Source organism: Pituophis catenifer, unplaced genomic scaffold (genome assembly GCF_029215685.1).
Source record: "Pituophis catenifer annectens isolate HBS135680 unplaced genomic scaffold, rPitCat1.0.hap2 SCAF_16, whole genome shotgun sequence".
Classification (NCBI taxonomy): domain Eukaryota; kingdom Metazoa; phylum Chordata; class Lepidosauria; order Squamata; family Colubridae; genus Pituophis; species Pituophis catenifer.
In genome coordinates, this window is record NW_027256896.1 from 9074103 (window position 1) to 9090930 (window position 16828).

Genomic DNA, 16828 nt, shown 5'->3' on the forward strand with positions numbered 1-16828 from the left:
GGTTGCTTCTCTCCTTGATTAATTTCCAACCATTGTTTCTTGTCCTGCCCTCGGGTGCTTTGGAGGTCTTCTAGCTCAAACAGTAGACTCTATACCTGTGATGGCGAACCTATGGCACGTGTGCCACAGGTGGCACGCGGGAACCATGTCGCCTGGCATGCCAGCTCAGCTCTCAGCCTCTCTAGGAGTCTCTGGAGGCTGGGGACAGCAAAAAATGTCACTTCCTGTCCAACTGAAAATTGGAAAATGAGTCGTTTCGGGCCTCTGGAGGGGCTCCAAGGGGATGGGGAAGGCTGTTTTCGCCCTCCCCAGATGCATAGAGAGGATCTGGAGCCAGGTGAGAAAGAAAAACGGGCCTACTGAGCCATCGCGTGCCAGGAGTGGGGGGAAGGGGGGGTTGCGTGCGCATGTGCGGGGCAGGGTGCATAGAATTATGGATGTGGGCACGTGCACATGCGAACCTCCCCCGCCCCTCCTCTCCTGGCATGCGATGGCAAAAAAGTTAGCCATCACTGTCCTCTACCATTCCAGAGAAAGGGTTGTCCAATCTCCTCTTAAAAAACCTCCAGTGATGGAGCATTCACATCTTCTAGAAGTAAGACATTCCACTGATTTATTATTCTCACTGTCAGGAAATTTCTCCTTGGTTCTAGGTTGGATCTCTCCTTGATCAATTCCCACCAGTTACTTCTTCTCCTGCTCTCAGGTGCTTTGGAGAGCAGGTTGACCCCCCCCACCCCCTCTTCTCTGTGTCGGCCCCTGAAGTGCTGGAAGACACTATCATGTCCCTTCTAATTGCACCATCCTTTCCCCAAGTTTTCAGTTCCTCCTGCATCCCTCATACCTGCAGATTCCTCCTTTAAAAACCAAACAAACCTTCAAAATGAACGACCCATATCCATTCCTCAAGTTCCCTTTACCTTTTTAATCCCAGGGGCTGCAATGGATTCCCCTTTGTACCCCAGAGCTTAAAAACTCCCAACGCCTGGCGAAGAAGTAGAGGGGAAAGTTTCCTTGGAGAAGGAGAGCTCCGAGGAAGTTGGGAAAAAAAAAGCAAAATTGAAAAAGACTTGGAGACGACGCCTTGCAAAAGAAAACGAAAAGAAAGGAATGAATTAAACAACTACCCACCACTCACAATTCCTGGGAAATCTTGGTTGAAAACAAAATAATAAAATGCAACTCTTTCTAGGACTATTTTTCCGTGGTGCCTATGGTGATAGGTTCGTCTCTCTTTCTTCTTTTTGTTTTCGCTTCCTTGTTCCTGTTTCTGCTTAAAGAGGAGGTTGATTTACAACAGAGCCCAAGGTAGACACACCCTCTTCTCTTAGCCTAGGAAAAGAGAGAGAGAGAGAAAAGAGGCAGGTCTAAAGGTGACTTCTAATCAGAGTAGCTTACTCTTCCTTATATAGAAAGTTAGCACCCACCCCTCTCCTAGAAGAATGAAACGTTTTGGGAAATATTATAAAAGGCAGAATATTTTATTTCCCTAAAGGAGAAACATAAGGCTAAGACTGAAAATCAGGCTTGTCAGATGCTGCATCTTTTCTCTCCTGCTCTATGGAAGGGAGAGTTGGTCTCTAACAAAAAGCCACTTGAAGAGACTAGAAGCATTTGAAATGTGGATTTACAGGCGGCTGTTATGTATAAGTTGGGTTAGTAAAGTCACAAATGAGGAGGTGATAAGCCGCCTGGGAAAGGCAAGGGAAATCATCATCATCATCATCATCATCATCATCATCATCATCATCATCATAACAATAGTGGAAAAGAAAAAAGTATGGTTCATTGACATTGCAATACCTGGTGATGCACGGATTGAAGATAAGCAGCAAGAAACAATCACAAAGTACCGGGACCTGCAAATTGAAGTTGAGCGGCTGTGGAAAAAGAAATCGTGTGTTGTCCCGATTGTAATTGGAGCCCTTGAAGCAATACCCAAAGGGCTACCCCGCTATTTAGAAATTCTAAATTTACTGGACTTGAACATTTTGATTTTACAAAAAACCACCTTACTCGGAACATCCTCCAACGAGACCTTAACAGTTCCTAGGTCCTTGGTTAGGACTCGAGCTGCTGAGCTATTAACCAGCCTCAAAGGTTGTGAATCTCACTAAAGATTAACCAATAATAACAACAACAACAACAACAATAATTGTTATAATAATTATAATAATTTTATAATAATTATTATAATTTTATTATAATTATAATTTTAGGACATAATAGGATTAACCCACGACCATTTAGCAAAAGACACAAACTCCTTCATTGCACAAACACCCCCCACCCCGAAGAGTTCAAACTTCAAAGTCACAGAAACCTATAAAGATCTGTAGGAAGTTAGCACCCACACCTCTCCTAGAAGAATGAAATATTCTAGGAAATATTAAAAAGGCAAGATATTATACCTTCCTGGATGAGAAAAGGAGAAACATACTCTTGGAAAGCAGCCCCCCCCCCAATTTGCTAACAGCCCCAGAAAGACTGATGCCAACCTATCTACAAGACAAAAGGCTGGGCCAGCTTATCTACAACACAAAAGACCTTCACCCTCAGGACATAATAGGATTAGCCCTCTACCCATCTCACCACATGACACCTGAGAAGATTACATCACCCAGCAAAATTCAACCAAGCCTGGGACTCAAGACAACCTACAAAGTTACCCCTACATGGCCCCATGGGAGTCTGATAACCAATCAGGATACATTTCTTGCCACAGGAAGAGGAAGCAAGTTCTAAGGCCAACAAAGGGTATAAATCTCTCTCTCTCTCACACACCCATGTGCTTTTTTGCCCAGGACCTCAAACCATGTGGTCCTGTCCACCATTAAACCATCTTTCCAATCAGCCTCTATGTTTTCCCACTTGGAACTGAACCCAGATGGACATTTCTTCCAACAGATCCATCCACTCATTCAACCATTTGGTCAGCTGTCCCAGAACCATGTCCTGTGCTGGTGGTTCTGCTTCATCAATAAACACAATCCTTCTTTCCAATCAGCCTCCATTTTGTTTCCAGCGTGTTTCTCTCGGCTTGGAACTGAACCAGATGGATTTTTCTTCCAACAATGTTTTGCAAACTTGGCCACTTTAAGATGGACTTCAACCCCCAGGAATTCCCCAGCCAGCATTGTTGACTGGGAAATTCTAGAAGTTGAAGTCCACACATCTTTTAAAGTGGCCAAGTTTGGAAAACGGTGTTCCGGGAAACAATTAAGCTACTATTTGCAAGTTATGCATTAGCTCATTCCAGCATGGCGCTGTAACAAATCCTGCCTGACAAATGCATCTCCTTTGCATTTCCAAAGAGCTGCTTCTCATTTTCCTATTAAAACAAAACAAAACATTGAAATTGCATGTGAAACATTTTCATCCCAGTACAGTAAATGTGAGAATCAGGAAAAAAAAAAATGTAGGTTTGATTATTGGAACATCCAGCAGAGGGCGATGTTGCAATATTTATCATGCAAAGAGATTCTTTGCCTCTTTTATGGGTAGTTCAGATTAACAGAGTTGGAAGGGATCTTGTAGGTCATTTAATCCAACCTCACATCCACACCCAATACATACTGCATCAAATCACGTCTTGTTTAATAGGGCAGACTGCAAGGGATAGGTAGGGAATCAGTACTTACTGGTGTTTATTTCTAGATCTAGCAGTTTATTTTATTTTTTAAAAAATAGTTTTTACTGAATATTTTACATTTTTAAAACCAAAATCATAATAGAAAAAGACAAAAAATGAAAAAAGAAAAAAAGAAGAAGAGAAGATACACATACACCAAACGGTAAAATACAAAACATAAACAACAACATTATATAATATTTTACAACTTTCTGCATCGACAATTATCTTTACTTTTAAATTCAATCTTCCTAATAATTCTTATTCCTGTACTGTATAATCATATTGAGTGTTCTTATAGACTAAATTGATATATATATACTTACATCCTATTTATTAACATAGTCAAAATTTTATCCTTACCAGTATTCAATACTCTTAGATTCCAGTTAATCAAATTTCAAGTTACATTCTTATTTCTTGTTTTGATTTCTATTTTCTAGCACGTATAGAATCTATTCCACACCTTATAGTAGTCCGAATCATCTCTTTCTTTAATCTCCATTGTCATTTTATCCATTTCAGCACATTCGAGGATCTTCTTAATGACTAGTTCTTCGGGTGGTGTATTGATCTGTATCCACATTTGCGCCAGAGCAATTCTGGCTGCTGTTAGTATATGCAATGTTATGTAGTACAAACAGTTTATTTTATTTATTTAGTTAGTTAGTTAGTTTGTCAAACATGTATGAGATAACAGGAATAAGTATAAACATAGATATGAATACAGGAAATGGGTACGAATAAATGGGGACAGTAGGGCAGGGACGGAAGGCATGTTGGTGCACTTATGCACGCCCCCTTACAGATCTCTTAGGAATGGGGTGAGGTCAACAGTAGACAGTTTAAGGTTAAAGTTATGGGGGTTTGGGGTTGAAACCACAGAGTCAGGTAATGCATCTAGTCCAACCTCCCGCCCAAGCAGGAGAACCTACACCATTTCTGACAAATGGCAGTCCAATCTCTTCTTGAAAGCCTCCAGGGATGTTTTATAATCCAGTCTTCCACTGTAGGTGTAGGACATGAGCAGGCTGAGCCTGAAGGAGGGGTGAAAGGCGTCATCAGTCTCGAATCCATTTGTGCCCACAAGAGATTTAAATCCAGCCCGCCTTGAATTCCTTTTTTTTAAAAAGTTTTTTATTTTTTTTAAACAAACAAACATTTAATACATCAGTCATTCCTTCCGTGTGACATCTCGGTCTTCTTTTTGTGATTTCTTCTGTCTTCGCTCTCCTCGAATCAATTACAACAATTCATCACTAACAAAATATTCCGATTATGGCATTTTTATATATAACTGTTAATTTACTTATTTGTATCTCTTTTCTAACCAATAGTAGAATTGATTCCATATCTTAAAGTATTCTGAATCTTCTCTTTCTTTAATCATCAAAGTCAATCTATTCATTTCTGCACAATCTAAAAATTTTTTTAATTACTTCTCCTTCCAAAGGTATTTTCTCTGCTTTCCAGTGTTGTGCATAAACAATCCTTGCAGCCATTATTACATGTATAATCAAATAAATATTTTCTTTGTTATTTTTTTCTGGCAGGATACCCAATGGGAACAATTCTGGTTTTAAATCAATACGTTGTTGTATCATTTCTTCCAGCCATATCTTAATTGTGTAATAATTTTTTGCTTCTGGACAGGTCCACCACATATGGTAATAAGAACCTGGTAACTGGTGACATTTCCAACATTTAGCTGATTTATCTTTAAACATTTTTGCCAGTTTCTCAGGGGGCATATGCAATCTACAGCCCGCCTTGAATTCCATTGACTCTTACCATCAATTTGCTTGGACCATTAGTAGTTCAGATTCTTGTAGGGAATTTAAGCTTGCAATACATCTTTATACCACTTTGAACCACCTGGACTTTCTGATTTTTCCCCGGTGCTTGACAATAGACATTTCACGGCCTTTCCAACTTTCTGCAGGCAATTGTCTTGCCACATCAGAAGCAAGAAATTCTCAATACGCTACGAAGTAGTCCAAATATCAGCGTGGCGTGCACAGACAGAGGGGCTGCCAATCAGTTTCCTTGGCTCATCCCCAGTTTCCTTGCATTCATTTATTCTTCTTCATTCCTGATTTGCACCCAAAACATACATCTCATTCTCAGAATGCCTAATTCTGATCTTAATTAAAATCAGCCAAATGTAGCCCACCCCCGAGCCATAGGCAACAGGTAAGTAATGTTAAAACAGGGGCTTTTTAAAGCGATACTATGCAAGGATACAGAGGGGGAAAAAAACTCCATTCCATGCATTTTCTCCTCCTCCTCCTCCTCCTCCTCCTCCTCCTCCTCCTCCTCCTCCTTCTAATTCTTCTTCCATCCCCTCCACCTCCTCTTCCTTCTCCTTTTCCTCCTCCTCCTCCTCTTCCTCTTCTTCTTCCTCTTTGTCCTCTTCCTTCTCCTCCTCTTCTCCTTCTTCCTCTTCCTCTTCTTCCTCTTCCTCCTCTTCTTCCTCCTCCTCTTCTTCTTTTTCCTTCTCCTCCTCCTCTTCTTCCTCTCCCTCTCCCTCTCCCTCTTCTTCTTCCTCTCCTCCTCCTCTTTTCTTTCTTTCTTTCTTTCTTTCTTTCTTTCTTTCTTTCTTTCTTTCTTTCTTTCTTTCTTTCTTTCTTTTTATTTGTCAAGCATGTATAGGATAACAGATATAAGTATAAACATGATTATGAATACAGGAAATAGATACAGGAAACGGATTCTTCTTCTTCTGCCATATCCGTCATCAGATGTTGGCGATCCTATTTTTATCAACAGTCGCACGAAAAAGTGCTGATGAGATTCTTCACAGAATCAAAATATGTCTATGCTGCCAACTTCCACAGAATTGAAAAAACTGCCTCCTAACTTTAACAAAAAAACATGGTCTCATTGATGGGCCAAGTGTGCAGCATGTGTCATTGTTGTGACTCGCCGGCAGCCAGTGGGGCTGGCAGCAGAGTTGGACAGTGGGGAAGCTGGTCCTGGGGGCTGGGGAAGGCTCGGACGAGGGCGCTGCGTCGGAGGCAGAGAGGGAGATAGCAGTGAGGCAGAGGAACAGCTGGAGCCCGTTCCCAGTGTGCCCATGCACAGAGCTGCCAGAAGGCAAGAACAACTCAGAAAGCAGGGTCGACTTGGGAGTAAAGCCACATCTTGGACGTGATTGAACCTCCCATAGGAAACAAAACAGGAGCAAATGGGGAAGGGGCTTTAGCAGGAAACAATTCGTTCGGTGACTCTGAGAGATTCTGTGCCAAGTTTTGCCTTGTACTGCGTTTAGAAACTAGATACCTGGCAGCTTTCCAAGCGAGATAAGGTCTGTGTTGATAAATATTCCTTTGAAAACCTGTTTGGCCTTGCTGACTGTGAATGAAAAGAATTCACAGTTGTGTAAATAAAAGAGATTTTTCCGTGACCAAGACTGCTTCCTGCTTTTTAGGGGAACCTAGGTCAGAACAGTCATCCGGAAATAAATATTTCTGTAAGAACTTTAATGCAATAAATCATAGAATCATAGGGCTGGAAAGGACCTTAGAGGTCTTCTAGTCCAACCCCCTGCCCAAGGCAGGAGTCCTTAGGAATCTACATCAATATTTTTCAAACTTGGCTGATGATGTGGTTGAAGCTCCTGTTTTTCATATGAAATCTTGAGTGCTGCTATTCTCTGCTTCTCTGGATGCTGGCTGCTGGAAAGGATGTGTTCTGGTCTTTTTGTTCCCTTCTTAGCTTTTTTATTGTCTCTTTTGAATGGTGAGTAAATGTGATTTCTCTGTATTGTAGGAAGAAAAATCCAGGTCCAGTTCCAAGCCGGGAATAAAAAGGAGGCTGATTGGAAAGAAAGCTTATTGATGAAAGCAGAACCAACAACAGCATGCGGTTCTGGGGCAGCTGACAAAATGGTGTTGAGAATAGGGTGAGTTTTTATACCTTTTTGATTTCTATGGGGTCATGTAGGGGTCATGGAGTGGTGCGGTGGCCTAGAGGTAGAGCTCTTGCCTCATTATCAGGAGGCTGTGAGTTTGATCCTACGTAGAGACTGATACTTCTCTCTCTGGGCATGTTGAGATTATATCTGCTGAATATAACTCCGCATTGGTGACAGGAAGGGCATCCGGCCAGTAAACACTCAGCCCAGACTCCATCCCACAAGGGATTATGGGGTCATTAGAAGAAGATGATGATGATGTAGGGGTCATGGCTGGCTCTATAGGCAAAAGAGGAAATGTAAATCCTAGGTGTTTGTCTGAGCTAATCTTGTCTTGCCTAACTGCTCATCTGGAATTTCTGTCTGACCCAGTCTTTCTGAATGGATTACCAAATCTGTATTTCTAAAAGCTGGCCTACTCAGTTTCTGCTTGGGGCAGAGTGACTGGTGCTGGTTTCTGCCTCCCTTAAGACTTTTTTCCCTTTAGGGGAAATATTCTATCCTGCCTTTTTAATATTCCCCAAAATATTTCATTGTCTAGGAGGATGGGTGGATGCTGAGGTTTTACACTATATGCCTATTGATGGCTGATTTCTCTGAATGCCAGGCTTCCAGGAATACCCTGGCATTTTTGAATTTAACTTGGTTGGTCTAGGATGCTCAATTTCCCACTTGAAACTAGGGTTAAGACTGTCTAGCAACCAACACCCAGATAAACAGAGATTAATGCCAGACAAACAAACAAGCAGAAAACAATATCTTGATCAAGTTGCTGTTTAAATAGAAAACTCCTCCTCCACTAACACTGGCAGGCTAAGCTACTGTATATAAACAGAGAGCAAACTCCACACTTACTCACACTGATGATGTTATCCAGTTGGGTAATGAAATGCCTTCAAGAAAACAACCAAGCTCATAGAAATATCAAGGACTCCACAGTTCCATCCTGAGCTTGATACATCCTCTTCTGTTGGAAAGAAAGTGTTTTATGTGCTTTGCCCATTGACTTTTTGACCATCTCTGCAGATAGCAGAGAAAGTTCAAGAAAGTTGAAGAGCCCTTGTTCCTGACCATCAAAAATCTGTAAGCACCTCAGAGATACCCATCGGTCATTAAAAGAGAGATTTTGATCAATAACCATCCTGCTGAAGAGCGTCCATTGTGCCAGTAGATCTTACAAGAATGGAAGAAAACACTTTTGTGTCAGCCCTCCATCCCCTCTTTCCCCCAGGCCGAAAACATCCCAATTCTTTGAGGTTCTCCTCACAGGACTCCATTTTCTACTTTGGAGGCCATCTTTCTAGGGTTGCCAGGTCTGCTTCCAAAAAATAGCGGACAAGCAGGGTGGTGGTGGGGTGGTGGTTAAGTAGTAAAAAAATTAATAAAAAATTTACAATTAAATTATATATTTTCTTACAAACATTTTAACACGTATTAATATAATCACTTCAAAACTTTACTTAAAATTCAAAACATCAAATATATTATAATAATATGTAAAATATTAAATTACATTTTAATTTCATCATAAAGCTTTTGAATAAAAAAAATGTCCACTATTTTGTGAAAAAAAATAGTGAACATAATGTGAAAAAAGCGGACTGTCCGCTCAAATAGTGGACATCTGGCAACCTTATTCTAATCTTTTGAAATCTGTTCACATTTTTTGGGCTGTCTTCAGGGGTGGGCTGCTGAGGGTTCGCAGGGGTTCAGGAGAACCTCTAACTAAAATTCTGTGCGGTTCGGAGAACCCCCAAATCCCACTCCTGGCTGGCCCCCCCCACCCCACCCCTCCCAGGAGTCCCCACGCGCCCTGTTTCAGATGTAGGGCGCATGCAGAGGTTCGGGGAGGGTGAAAAACAGGCCTACCAGAAGTTCGGGAAGGCCAGAAATGGGCCCGTTTCAAGCCTCCAGAGGGCCTCCGTAGCCTGGGGGTGCTGTTTTCGCCCTCCCGGAGGCTCAAGGAAAGCCTCTGGAGCCCGGGGAGGGCACTTCCACCCACTGTGGTGCAGGAGACCGACTAGCCACGCCCACCATGGCCACGCCCACTCAGCAACCAGGCAGAGAACCCCTTGCTAAAATTTTTGAAGCCCACCCCTGGGACGATTGTATGTGGTTGAATTATTTCCCGAGGATTTTTTTGAGTAGAACACCTCTCCTTCCTCTAACAGCCGTGTCCCTTCCAGAAACAAATGAACAAAACTCCCAAAGAAATTCAAAACAATTCTGAAGCCTCTGGAGAATCAGGAAAAAAAATCCCAAAAATAAAATAGAAACTGCTTTCTTCTTTTCTTTTCTTTTCTTTTCTTCTTTTTTTTTTTGAGAGTAGGTTGAGACTTTGGAGACAGATTTCAACACAGCATAAATCGAAACCAACGAGATTGCCTTCAGAGCAAACGCTTCTGCCAAAACCATTATTTCCTTTCCAAGCAATCTCCTTTCTTCCTTTCGCTTCAGTAATTGACTTTGTACCTTCGTTTTCCTCCCCTAAGGATATTTCCCTCCCCTCCCCCATATTTTCAGGTATCCCTCCCCCCACATCCAGACAGATGCATATTTATTGCAGGGAGCCATGATTGATTGATAATGAGACTTACATTCTCATAAATCATTTTAGGAATACTTTTGCTGAAAGGTGCCATCAACATTGGCAAATAAATGAAATTGAGTAGGTAGCCCTCCCCCCAATTAGAAAACTAACCTCTCCCTAACTTCTGCTCCACCAGGCACATCTGCGAAATCCAGAATGCTGGCCTGTTTTCAAAATACTTTAAAGATTGTACTCTGTTTTGTGTCTTTAAAGCAATTGCGCCAGAAGCATTTTTTATGGTGTGTATGTACGTGCCAGCTTGTTCCCGATACAGCGATGATCAGGGACTCCCAAAGCCAAAGGAATAAATACGGGGTAGGCTTCAAAAATTTTAGCAAGGCGTTCTCTGCCCAGTTGCTGGATGGGCGTGGCCATGGTGGCCGTGGCCTAGTCCAGGGTTCAGCAACCCGTGGCTCTGGAGCCGCATGTGGCTCTTTCATCCCTCTGCTGCAGCTCCTTGTCACCAGTCGGCTCCACAATTGATAGGGCTTTCAGTTAGGATAGGCAGAGGAAAAAGGACACCATGCTAGGAGGAGACTCTATGGTGGGGGGAACCAGACTTCCGGTTGGCAGAGGACAAAAGGACGCCATGTTAGGAGGAGACTCTATGGTGGGGGGAACCAGACTTCCGGTCGGCAGAGGACAAAAGGACGCCATGTTAGGAGGAGACTCTATGGTGGGGGAACCGGACTTCCGGTCGACTCCAGAATTGAATGGGGAGCTTCCGGTTAGGACCTTTGTGGCTCTTTGAGTGTATAAGGTTGCCGACCCCGGTCTAGTCGGCCTCCTGCACCACATGGGGAGGGGCATTTTTGCACTCCCTGGGCTCTGGAGGCTTTTTTTGAGCCTCCAAGAGGACGAAAACGGCCTCCCCAGGGTCCGGAGGCCCTCTGGAGGCCGGAAACAGGCCCGTTTCCAGCCTTCCCGAACTTCCGGTAGGCCTGTTTTTCACCCTTCTTGAGCCTCTGTGTGTGCCCTGCACAGGCCACGTGGGGACTCCTGGGAGGGGAGGGGTGGGTGGGGTGGGGTGGGGCCAGCCAGGAGTGGGATTTGGGGGTTCTCCAAACTGCACAGTATCTTAGCTAGAGGTTCTCCCGAACCCCTGCGAACCCCCAGCAGCCCACCCCTGAATAAATACCACAGGCGGTCCTTGACTTATGACTGCAATCGAGCCCCCACATCATTTCTGCTGTTAAGTGAGACATTTGTTCAGTGACTTCTGCCTCATTTTATGACTTTTCTTGCCACAGTTTTTTAAGAGCATCCCTACAGTTGATAAGTTAGTAACTTGGTCGTTAAATGAATGTTGACTTTGCTCGCAGAAGGTCGCAAAGGGGGATCACGCGACCCTGGGACACCACAAAGATCATAAATATGAACCAAATTTTGATCACGTGACCATGGGGATGTTGCAGAGGTCGTAACTATGAAAAACGGTCATCAATCCCATTTTTCAGAGCCGTCGTAAATTTGAACGGTCCCTAAATGTTGTAAGTCGAGGACTACCTATGTTTACTACTAATCATACTAACTGCAACTAACCCATCGATGCGAGTTTGCCTTCCCTCTTAGCTGGAGCAGTGTTCCTCATTGATTAGCAGAAGAAGGAGTGAAGACCTTATAGGCAAGATTTTTAAAAAAGGAGCACGTTGGCCAGGGAATTCTGGGAGGTGAAATCTTACACAACTTAAAGTCATCAAGGTTGAGAAAGGGCTGGGCGAGGTAGAGTTCATGGGCCTGGAGATGATGGTCCAAAGAAGACCTTTGCTCTGTGTTCCAGCCAGGATGCCCAGAGCAGTGGTGAAATCCAAATTTTTTTACTACCGGTTCTGTGGACGTGGCTTGGTGGGCATGGTGTGGCTTGGTGGGCATGGCAGGGGAAGGATACTGCAAAATTTCCATTCCCACCCCACCCCAGGGGAAGGATACTGTAAAATCGCCATTCCCTCCCCACTTCAGGGGAAGGATACTGTAAAATCTCCATTCCCACCCCACTCCAGGGGAAGGATACTGTAAAATCTCCATTCCCTCCCCACTTCAGGGAAAGGATACTGTAAAATCTCCATTCCCTCCCCACTTCAGGGAAAGGATACTGTAAAATCTCCATTCCCTCCCCACTCCAGGGGAAGGATACTGTAAAATCTCCATTCCCACCCCACTTCAGAGAAAGGATCCTGTAAAATCTCCATTCCCTCCCCACTCCAGGGGAAGGATACTACAAAATCCCCATTTCCTCCTGATCAGCTGGGACTCAGGAGGCAGAGAATTGATGGGGGCGGGGCCAGAGAACTGGTATTTACCGGTTCTCTGAACTACTCAAAATTTCTGCTACCGGTTCTCCAGAACTGGTCAGAACCTGCTGAAACCCACCTCTGGTACCATCATGAGAATGACGTGATTCGCATCATAAATTACATCTTGTACAATAATGCGGATGTCATTATTTTGACATCATTGTGGATGAACACAGGATATGTTTTTGGTAAGAAACAGGCAATGAGATCAGTAAGGGCAGGACTCCTCTTCGAAGCATTGTGCATCTCTTAATTCAAGGATAGAGATTTTTCCATAATTTAATGAGACTTTTCCCACAATTCCCAAAGATACAGTAAATTCTGTGTCCTCTGTAGAAGAAAAGATACTCTGGTTATGAAGGGTGGGCATGGTTGCGATGTAGACTGAAAAAAGCAAAAATAAACCATTCATGATGGCCTTATCGGACGCATTCGGCACCCCTTTGCTGAAGTCCCTTTCCAGTTTGGTTTATGAAATGCAGGGGACGATGGGACATGATGGACCTTGACACCTATTCAGTGGTCCATTATCTTCATTCATTCAGGACCTGTCTGTGGAGACCACTTCAATACCAGGTTCGGTAAGAGTGCTATGGACTGCTCGGAATTTGTTCCATGGTTTCCTCCTCAGCAGACATCTAAAGACCTTCTTGAACCCTTTGCGGAAGTGCTTGGAGACCAAGGCATAGACAATGGGGTTGAGGCAAGAGTTGGCGTACGCCATGCAGTGAGAGAGCAGGCGCCAAACATAGGTCGTTTGGTTGAATGGGAAGTCCCCATAGAGGTAGTGGAGGACAATCACGTGGTAGGGCAACCAACAGAAGCAGAAGAGGATGGTCACAATGATGATCATTTTAGTCACTTTCCACTTAGACTTCTTGGACTCCGACATGTCCGTTAAAGGATCCACTGATGTCCAGAGATGTTTAATTGTCCTGCTGTAGGAGAGACTGACAACAAGAGCTGGGATGATGTAGCCAAAGATGAAAGTGCTGGTCTCCAAGATCTTGCGTTTCCATCCCTCCCAGCCTGGCACGCAGATGTAGCTCTCCTCCCATTGAACCAAGTCGTAGCAGCTCAGGTAGGGCCCTGAGAAGATCATGGAGAGGCCCCAGATTATCACCGTGGTCACCACCGCACTGTAGGCAGTACGTAATTCCCGGGAGTGTAACGGGTAGCGAATGGCCAAATACCTATCAAAAAGCCAACTGCATTAGGAATTGCTAAACATAGTCATGTTATCTTATATGCGCTTTGGAAAAAGTGCAGGGAAGAGCAACTAAGAGGATTGAAGGCCTGTAGATTAAAAACTATGAAGAATGGTTGCAGGAACTGGGTATGGTCAGTCTAGAGCAGGGGTCTGCAACCTTAAACACTCAAAGAGCCATTTGGATCCATTTCCCACAGAAAAGAAAACACCGGCAGCCACAAAACCCTTCCAGTGCCTGACTATTTCTTGAGCGGCCACAAACAAAACTAGCATATGTAGTTGAATTAAATGTTCTGTTTTCTTCTGAAACTTTTCTTTTCTTGGATTTATCCATGGTTGGCCTAACGGGGGTTGAAAAGCTCACTAAATCTCATGCCAGTGGGTATCGCACATTGGTGGTTGTGACGCATATTTTGAGTGACAGGGAGCCGCAGCAGAGGGGGGAAAGAGCCACATGCGGCTCCAGAGCCGCAGGTTGCTGACCCCTGGTCTAGAGAAAAGAAGGACTAGGGAGTGACATGATAGCAGTCTTCCAATATCTCAGGGGCTGCCACAAAGAAGAGGGAGTCAAATTATTCTTCAAAGCACCAGAGGGCAGGACAAGAAGTAATGGGTGGAAACTAATCAAGGAGAGAAGCAACCTGGAATTACAGAGAAACTTCCTAATAATCAGGACAATTAACCAATGGAACAGCTTGCCTTCAGAAATCATGGGCACTCCATCACTGGAGGTTTTAAAGAAGAGATTGGACAACCACTTGACCAAAATGGTATCGGGTCTCCTGATTGAGCAGGGAGCTGGACTAGAAGACTTCTAAGGTTCCTTTCAGTTCTATTCTAGCAACATAAATTTTGGGCTCAATTGTAGTCGTAACTCAAGGACTACCTGTACAAAGTTTTTTTTTAAAAAAACCACAATGCCACAAAATAAACAAAATCACAGCATCAAAAATCATTTCAGAAGTTTAAGGAACAATAAAAACTAGTTAAAAATGGGATCTGCGGGACAGTACACTCATTTTCGCTAGCAATACAACCACTTTACGGGTTCTGTACAGGGGTGAAATTCAGCAGGTTCTGACAGGTTCTGGCGAACCGGTAGCGGAAATTTTGAGCAGTTTGGAGAACCGGTAGCAGAAATTTTGCGTAGTTCGGAGAACCGGCAAATACCACCTCTGGCTGGCCCCAGAGTGGGGTGGGAATGGACATTTTGCAATATCCTTCCCCCAGGAGTGGGGAGGGAATGGGGATTTTGCAGTATCCTTCTCCTGGAGTGGGGAGGGAATGGGGATTTTGCAATATCCTTCCCCTGGAGTGGGGTGGGAATGGAGATTTTGCAGTATCCTTCCCCTGCCACGCCTACCAAGCCACGCCCACAGAACCGGTAGTAAAAAAAAAATTGAATTTCACCACTGGTTCCATACCCACTTTTCCAGATCCTCAGATATGCTAAGCCCTAAACTATGGCAGGGGTGTCCAGCCTTGGCAACTTACGACTTGTGGATTTCAACTCCCAGAATTCCCTAGCCAGCTATGAAGTCTGGGCATTGGAGTCCACAAAGTCTTAAAAGTTGCCAAGGTTGGACACCTCCGAACTACAGTGTGGAAACCTCAATGGCAGAGCTCACTGTTGTGACTCCGGTTCCCGAGCCTGTCCTCACGGAGGAAGATGACTCTGAAAGTGATGGGGAGGAACTGACAAGGCCTCCCTCTCCAGGACCCTCCTTTCTGGCAACGCCTCAGGTTCCAGCTGAAGGCCAGGAGGAAGGCATGTCGGAGCACCCACTAGTAGGGAGTGATGAAGATCAATCTTGGATTGATCCCAGGCAGCGTCGGAGGGAGAGGCGTGCACAGCAAAGGAAGAGGTGTGGAAGGGCCAGAGATTGTTGAGTCACTGAGCCATGCCCCACAGGGGATAAAAGTGGGTGGGGTTGCTCTGCAGGCTGGACAAAAACTGCATATCGTGAGCTTCGGATGGGATATTTTTCGGAATTAAGGCTTGGACTTTGTGAATGACTTCTAACTACACTTTTGTGTCTTGTGAACTCTTGGTTGCCCCAGCAAAGGACTGGAGATTCGCTGACTCCTGTTTCTAGAGGTGATAAGAAACTTGGCAGGCATTCGGAAAGTAGCTGCCGGAACTTTTATCTGCCAAAGGGATTCAGGTCGGCTTTTAAAAATAAATTATTGGTAGACATCTTTTGCTCGTGTGTCTGCCTATGTGAGGTGGGGGGACAGAACACTCACACTGCCGCAAACCAGCCCCATGGGTCCTCACAGTAGTGCCGGGAACCAAATCTGGGTCATAGAGAAGAAGAAGATCCCATTTACCTGTCTACCGAGACAGCCGCCAAGGTGAAACTGCTGGCATACATAGTGAGGTAGATGAAGAAATGGACAGCTTTGCACATGAAAGCGCCAAAGACCCAGCCTTCCGTGGAATAGATGGTAGCCTGGAAGGGCACGCAGAAGACGATGAAGAAGAAGTCGGCCAAGCTCAGGTTGAAGATGAAGAGGTTGGTCTGGCTGCAGGCCCTCTGGCTGTTCTGCAAGAGCACAGCCAAAACCAGACTGTTGCCAACGGTGCCCAACAGAAAAATGATGGAGAAGACCACTGGAATGGCGATCTTGGTGGGGCTGAACTGGTTGAGCGCCGAAGAATTCCAAGGTCCGGCAAAATCGGCAAGTTCTTCTTGTTCAGACATATTTTTTCCCCCAAACAATCTGGGGGCAAAGAGATGGAGAAGAACAAGAGGGAGGTTGAAGAACTCATAAACGCTCATGAGATAACCTTAAAATATTTTTGTTAGGTATAATACCAGAAATTTATAATAATAATATAGAATAGAATAGAATAGAATAGAATAGAATAGAATAGAATAGAATAGAATAGAATAGAATAGAATAGAATAGAATAGAATAGAATGGAATGGAATAGAATTTCCTATTCTATTCTATTCTATTCTATTCTATTCTATTCTTTTTTTAGATTTTTTTTAGATTATATTATGTTTGTTTATGTTTTATTAAATTTATATACTGCCCTACTCCCGAAGGACTCAGGGCGGTGAACAGGCACAAAATAAAATACATAAATACATAAATACAAAAGTTAAATACATTATAATACAATACAAAAGGTATGAGTTTGACAGTGATAATATATATACAGGTTATATACGTTCTT

At 43.8% G+C, this 16828-nt stretch overlaps 1 protein-coding gene across 1 annotated transcript; it reads right to left on the minus strand.

Moving 5' to 3' along the window:
- Positions 1-12972: 12972 nt before the first annotated feature.
- On the minus strand, positions 12973-16346 carry LOC139325389 (galanin receptor 2b-like). The gene is made up of 2 exons (XM_070955234.1): positions 15973-16346; positions 12973-13624 (listed from the first exon to the last, which is right to left on the minus strand). The coding sequence occupies exons 1-2, from the start codon at positions 16344-16346 to the stop codon at positions 12973-12975; spliced, it is 1026 nt and encodes a 341-aa protein (XP_070811335.1).
- Positions 16347-16828: the final 482 nt, after the last annotated feature.

What these genes read in the sequence shown, in the direction of transcription:
- LOC139325389 (XM_070955234.1), bottom strand. Translation starts at nt 16,346, where the DNA reads ATGTCTGAACAAGAAGAACTTGCCGATTTTGCCGGACCTTGGAATTCT. An exon ending in GCGGCTGTCTCGGTAGACAG is followed by an intron (nt 13,625 to 15,972) that starts GTAAATGGGATC and finishes GCTTTTTGATAG; the next exon opens with GTATTTGGCCATTCGCTACC.